The following is a 7,369-nucleotide window of genomic DNA, read 5'->3' as shown; positions in this document are numbered from 1 at the left end:
AGCACTTTTTACTCCCTCTGTATTCCACAAGACTGCTTTACTTCTTGCTCTTCTGGTTTTCTTCTTAGTTTAGTTGAGCTCTGCTCCCTCTTCCATTGATCGTCTTGGGAAACGAAATCGTCGTACTTTTATGTTTTCTGGCCAGAATTCTGGTTCTTGTGTGATTTGTAGCTTTTCAAACGGAATGCCTACTTTGAAAGCTTTTTTGTCGCCCAGTGTGCGCAGTTCTTCACATTCTAGTTGTCCCAGTATTCCGTTCTTGTTAAGGTATTTCACTACTGCAGCAGTTGGTTGGTTCTCTTTAAGTTACCGATGTATAGCCATGCTGTTGTTTCTGCTGCTTGCATTTCTTCGTCTTTTTTGGTACCCATTATGGTTTTATAATTACTCTTGTTTCTTCTGTACCAGCTCCTCCCTGCCACAGTACTCGAAGTCGGTTCCTCTGGTTCATTAACCTGATTTCAGATTTTATTATGTAGCTCATCTGCATTGATTTGGACTTGTAGCTGATTTTGTTGCTGGAGCAGAGGATTTCGGTATATTGTCGTTCCCTCTGGTTTAACTTTGTTGTTGTATTTAGTTTGTATGTAGTTTCCATCAGTTTGGTTTTCTCTGCGTCTAGGTGGCTTTCCTTTTCTAGAGTTTTCTTTATTTGCTCTTGTATTAATATCCCTAGTTGGTTTTTTAGGAAATCAGTTATTTCCTCCACTTTATGCCTCAGTTCTCCCACTTCCGTCTTTTTTGCTTTTTCCAGAAAGCTACCCACACCGATGTCTCCGTTGAAGTTCTTCTCAGATCCTGTAGGTGTCTCTTCCGTCTGTCTCTGTCTGCTATGTGCTGTTTCCTGCGTTTCGCCAATAGATGTCGCTTGGTGACTAGCAGTCCACTGTCTGCTATGTGCTGTTTCCTGTGTTTCGCCAATAGATGTCGCTACGTGCCCAGCAGGCCACTGTCCGCTATGTGCTGTTTCCTGAGTTTCTCCAATAATGTCGCTAGTTGTCCACCAGTGCAGTTGTCTTTTCCTGCGCTCGTCTCTTGTTGGATGTTGGTATGCAGTACGACTGTCACATTGGACATTGGTGCTCCAGGACTACGATTTCGAAATTCACCAACATTGTTGCAGACTCTTTCTCTACCCTTCCACAGGACTCCCAGAATTCACATATATGGTTGAGGAATCAACAGAAATCAGAGTACAGTTGATAAAAGATTCCAGTTATAAACAGTGACTTTTAAACATGTGGTGATACATAGTACAACTGCTGGAGGCAGATCCGCTATGGCAAAATGTAAAAGAGGGAACCAAGGCATATCCCATGAGCGCATTTAACCTACAATATTGATTGCAGGAGGAAGTGTTATTCTTCAGACAGGACGTAAAAGTAGACAACTTGTGCATCTGAATACCAACAGGCAAGTTAGACTATTTCATCTGCTATACACACAACTCCTGTGGGCATTTAAGTATTAACAAATGTGTAAGTGAAATAGCCAGATACTGCTATTATCCGAACTTGAAGAGACATGTACAACAGTTAATCAGAATCTGTGTCATTTTTCAGAAAACCAAGGCCAACAATGTATGCTCTAAAACAATTACATCCTATTCTGTCCATGAAACTCCTAAATTAACTGCCCTTTTTACAGGTCTGCTACCCACGTCTAAAACGGGAGGGGGGGGGCGGCTAAAGTATTTTATGGCATTGTACATTTTTTGCAAACATTAAATTGTATCCTGTCAAGTCCACAACTTCCACTTCCATTCTGAACAAGATCATCTCTGGTTACTTTCTGTCCATCAGTAAAGCCGACTCAGTAATTTCCAATAATGCATCCCACTTCACCAGCAAGGAATGGAGGCCTTCTATGCAGTTCCATGGCATCAAACACACATTAATTTCAGTTTTTAATCCAAAAAGTAATCCCATTGAAGAACATTCAAGGAATTCAATTGTTTCATTAGAACCTATGTGTCTTCCAAACATACTAAGTGGATAGATTATGTCGGCTCTTTTCAAACTACTTGCAATCATTTGCCCTACACTTCGGCACGATTCTCACCATCTGAACTGATGTTAGCAGACAATGAGGCAAATGAGTGGATAGATCATTTACCTCAGATACCGAGAGACCCAGTAACACAAGATGCTAAGTTGGAACAAGCTCTCAGTATCCTTGCAAAACAGGCCAGTATCAGAAAGAGCAAGTACGACACAAATATTTCTAAATCCCTATCCTACCAGATAGGAAATTTAGTCTTATTTAAAACACACCATACAGCTCCACTTCTCAAAACGCAGAACAAAAAATGGCACTTACTGTATACAGGACCGTATGACATAGTAAACATCCCACATGAAGGATGTTATGTCCTCGCAAATCCAGACACATTGAAGGTAAAAGGACTTTACCCTCACATTGCCATAAAGCGATTTGCAGTTTAATAATCTGCTCATTTCCCGAGCATGGGGTCCCGAGTTTCATCATCATAATCATCATCATCACCTCTTGTTCCTAGTAAGTTAGTTTTATATTTATTATGTATGTATCATGTGTAAACTGAAGTCCAAATGAACACTCTTGAAGTGTACAAAACTTTACCGAAGTGCAAATGAACATGCTTCAAGAGTGCAAAACTTTGTGTACTAGAAACATTCATGTCCATCAGACTCTTTAAAGAACCTTCATTAAATGAATGTTTTTGCCTGTGATAAAACGACATTCACGAACTTAATATCCAACTTGTTTTTGTATGTAATTATGTCACTCTTATTTAGTGTGTGTGTGTGTGTGTGTGTGTGTGTGTGTGTGTGTGTGTGTGTGCGGGTGTGATGATTTGAATGTGTTATGTAAGAAGTCCATTAGCTGAATATCTGACGAAAACATACTGAAGTCATACTATGACTATGAATATGTGTACCACTTAGGCTAGGTGCATGTGCCGTGGAGTACTGTACTGATTGATGTTTGCCACTTTGTAGACACACAATTCGGGACGATTTTTGTCTGCTTGCTGTTTCGAGTTGTGCTTAAAATTGTTAAAGACCATTTCTTTTTTTTCATGTGTGCTTCTTGTTGGTAAATCAAACACATGCTTATGGGTAATGGGTCCTCTTTTTATCATGTCAAAGGCAGAGGCTGAAGGTACGAGACTATAGGAATGAAAACAACATTGTACAACATACTCGACAGTTATAGCCCAGTGCGTTCAAGTGGTCTTACTTTCTGCAGAGGGCACTTCCCTTTAATTTAAATCATAATTCTAATTGACGATAATGTGAGAATGCATCAACTGTAAACTTTGGCAAGATGTATTCCAATCGCTAACTAAATGTAACTAATGACATTGGACACAAACTGTACTAACGTGTGTCACTGCCCACGTTAAAGTACAGAAAAAAGGAGGGTGCTTACTTGATTAATGCTAAACATTAACTGTGTATGAAAGATTGTTTACAGCACAAATCTTTTAGCTGTGTGTACTCTTACTCTTGTTCATTTTTTCATGCAATTTGATGGTAGGAGCTCCACAGGAATCTGCAGCTGGACTTCATAACGCCAAGAGCGGTGTAGGTTCCTGCCTTCCTTTCTTACAGTTGGGTCATATCTGCAACTGTGGATGGAGTGTTCCAGATTAGCGTGCGGCTTGAGCCATCTACCATCGACACCACGTAATAATGTAAAGCAAGAATGAAAACTGTTAATTTTAAGAAAGCACTACTCATTTGCCATACCATCTTGACATTTATTTTCAATCAAACTGAGTGCGTCCAGAATACTATAAACAGGCCTGAACTGATTCTGATTTCTGGGTTGGTAGGAATGATTCCTCTATATGGCACAACAACAGATTGCACAGGATGATGCCATGTTGATGCCCATAGATATACAATGGATTTGTTTATAGGTGATGCTTTCAAAGAAGAAATAATTGTGGGTGAGAATATAGTTGGTCATATTGACCAGGAAAGACGTTGTAGGTTTAGAGTCATTCCGGCATTGGGAAAGTGGAAAGGCCATGAGCACTGAAATGTTAATAAAGAGGTAGGTGCATAAATGGTGACCAGCAGGGCAGCATGTGGTAAAGGTACAGGAAGTGTGGAGAGTCGATGGAGGAAATAGTTTGTCTTTTAAATAAGAGGATAGATTACAGGTAATAGGCTAAAGGTGTTGGTCCGTGAGAAAAAATATTCCCCTCAGTGGGGGCACATTGACCAGCCACAATTGGATTTCCTAAATTCTTTTATTTATGGACTTAAGGAAGCATGCAGAAGGTAGGAGTGCGGGGAGTGGCAGGGTTGGGGGGGGGGGGGGGGGAGACACTCAAGGGAGAGGTTCTGAGATGGGCATAAGAATCTGAAGAGAGACTGGAGATCCTGTTGGATTTCTGGAATGGGGTCACAGTAGTAAGGATTGTAGGTGGACAAATCCGACAGCTGACAAAGAGTCCCTATGCCAGGTATTCCCTGCCATTCAAAGCCACAGGAAGATTTGTTATCATTTGACTATGCACTCAACATGCAGTGACTGGAATCTGTCAAAGCCATCAAGTATCTAGGAGTTTGAGTCCAGAGCAATTTCAGGTGGAGTGAGGACATCAATCTATCTGCAGTGGGTGCTGGGAGGATAAGTTATGCTGGAAACAGGTTGCTTCAAAGGTCCTTCCCCAATTAGTTGTTGAGTATTTTTCCATCAGTCTGAGCCCATACTGAGCTGGATTAATGTGGCAGGGGATGGAAGATGGGTTGGGAGGGAGGGAGAGAGAGGAGGAGGAGGAGGAGGAGGAGGAGAAGAGCTGCAGGATACATCATGGGTGTTTACTCAGTGTTAAGTGTGCTGCAAATGCTCAATGAACTGAAGTGGGATGTGCTATAATAGAAACAATGTCAATCACAGACTACCTTATTCGTAAAATTTTGAGATCCCACTGGACAGAGCACTTTCTGACACTACCTATTAAAAAGGAAAAGCTACTGTTTCCACACTCTGTCATTTACAAGTTTTGATGAAAGATGAATGATCATTCTTTGTTCTCTCAGGCCAAGTGGCATACCACCAGACAATGATCTGGCAGCTCAAAATGCTCATAGTTTTTAAAAAAAGAAGTGCAACTGGTACACGTATTTTATTCAACCAGTACTACAGTGGCAGAAGCAGTGCAGTGCAGTGCAGTGCAGTGCAATGTGCATTGTTATGAAACTTCCCGACATTAAATCTACATGTCAGACCAGGACTCAACCTTTCAACTGCCTTATGTGGGCAATATTCTTTTCTCAGTCATTTAGTTTAAGAGTACTGCCTATGTTGAGTCCTGATTCAGTGCACAGTTTTAATGAAGTTTCTAGTGTGTATTTGCTGATACTGAGAGAATGAAGTGAAAAGTGCTACACGGGTTAGCAAGAAAGTAAATACTGGAAACCAGAAAGTACTTCTGAAGCACTAAATGTTTTGTATCAATTTCATGTATTTTTAAAACTTATTCTTGGACTTACCTTTACTTACTTTTATATATTATGACCACTGATATCTGTGAACCTGTTTATGGGAATACTGATCCCAGTATAATAGAAGAGTTCCATCACATCTTTTTCACTACTTTATCACTACTTCTGTACCATCACCGCCGCCGCTGCCACCACCACCACTCGCAATAGTCTTTCCTTATAAATATTCCTTCAAGCTTGGCACTGTATCAACTCTCTGAAACAGCATTTCTCACTGTAGATGTCAGCACAGGAAGTTTTCCCTCAAGACAAACTCTATGAAAAGTAATTCTTTTCTGCCCGAAAGAAAAGATGAAGCTTGTCATGATCATACTTCTTATAGAATTTGTGAATATTCTTCTGTCTGATGAAGGTGTGCACACAAATTTAACACGCTGTTATTTATTCTTAGATGCAATACTAAAGCTTCACTGAACTACAGAAGAATGTACAAAAAATTTTTGTCACTCTTTACTCCATGTGGTGATATTCACTGCTGGTGTGATTTTTAACTAAAATTGCTACAGTAGGTGTCTAACAAATTATGACCTTACACAGATCACACATGATACAGCAGTGTGAGTCATTAAAATAACTTTTTCTTCTGGGCATGTGGAGTACAAAAGGAAATGAGATCAAGTTTTAATATTCTAGTGCAACAAGCTCATAAGAGATGGAGCAGATGACTGGACTGACATGGATGGCGGAAGAAAATTTGTATCGTTCTTTTCAAGGGGATCATCTTGGCATGCATGGAGAACATATTAAGACCTAATAACATGGGTACTAAAATTTACATAATACTAACAAGATTTTCTTGTGAACAGAAACCATAATGTTCATAATGAAGAGGTTTTCAGTGTTTGCACTTACCTACACCAGTTATTTATGATTCCCAAGAGCATGAGAGAAATTTTAGCAGATATATTTTTCTGTCCATGCCCTTTCCTCCAGTATCATGGAGAAAGAGTTTGAATTCATTCCAGATCATAAAACAAGAATTACATTGTCACTTGTTCTGCACCTACTTTTGCAGGTGTTTAAGATTTCATTCCCAATTTTTCTTTTAGAGTTAAGTTAGCAGCTGAGGATACAAGCACCTCCTCCTCATAGCATCTACATCATAATGTAATGAGCAGCTCCACAGCAGTAACATTTGTACTCTTTGCTGGCAGTCTGTATTAGATTTAAACTTTCTGGAAGTGGATGCTAGTAGGGTTTGGCAATGGCATCAGTTGCTTCGGACTAGTTTCTTTGCTACAAAACTTATGTTAGAGCACCAATTGACACTGCTTACTTCCACTACTTCACCATATTCTATTCCCTTGGTATCTCTATCTTTAAGAGAAAAATATAAAAGTATTCCACAACAAAGAATTAAGTGAGAGTTTATATGTGGCAGCAGGGTTACTGGTTAGGAATGGGCTAGTCTTTTATTATCTTACCATGCTGAGTCAATAAAGTGGTAGTATCTAATAAAAATAATCCATCATGGGCTGAGAGTGAAATTGACAATAATTTTTCATTGATGTTAATGATGCAAAATATCTGACAGCTAAACATCCACAAATGAGAAACATTTTTATAGAATAAAAATCCGCTTCAGTTGCTAGTAAATTTTTGCAGGCCCACTGTCTTCCTAGAGCCTCTCTCAGAGACTGGAATCTTTGTTTGTAACATGTATCAACATGGTAACTTATTCAATTTTATAGAGTACCTTTGCTGTTTGTTCATTTTATTTTTGTATTTACTTAAGTTGTTTTTCTGCAAACACTTTCCAGGCACAAGTAACTACTGTGCCCATATTAATATACAGGTTGTTTCATTGTCCTAAACTACTGATTCCCTTATCTCCTTTTGTGTCACAGGAAATCACAGGAGGCAAA

General features: G+C 39.5%; 1 protein-coding gene across 1 annotated transcript; it reads left to right on the top strand.

The window, feature by feature from the left end:
- Positions 1-986: 986 nt before the first annotated feature.
- Positions 987-2,566, top strand: LOC126264109 (uncharacterized). Its single transcript, XM_049932538.1, has 2 exons — positions 987-1,048; positions 1,147-2,566. Exon 2 carries the CDS (start codon positions 2,073-2,075, stop codon positions 2,442-2,444), a length of 372 nt encoding a protein of 123 aa, XP_049788495.1. The 5' UTR covers positions 987-1,048; positions 1,147-2,072; the 3' UTR covers positions 2,445-2,566.
- Positions 2,567-7,369: the final 4,803 nt, after the last annotated feature.

This window comes from Schistocerca nitens, chromosome 1 (genome assembly GCF_023898315.1).
Source record: "Schistocerca nitens isolate TAMUIC-IGC-003100 chromosome 1, iqSchNite1.1, whole genome shotgun sequence".
NCBI lineage: Eukaryota > Metazoa > Arthropoda > Insecta > Orthoptera > Acrididae > Schistocerca > Schistocerca nitens.
The sequence above is the reverse complement of the archived record's forward strand: the minus strand, read 5'-3'. Positions and strand labels throughout refer to the sequence as shown.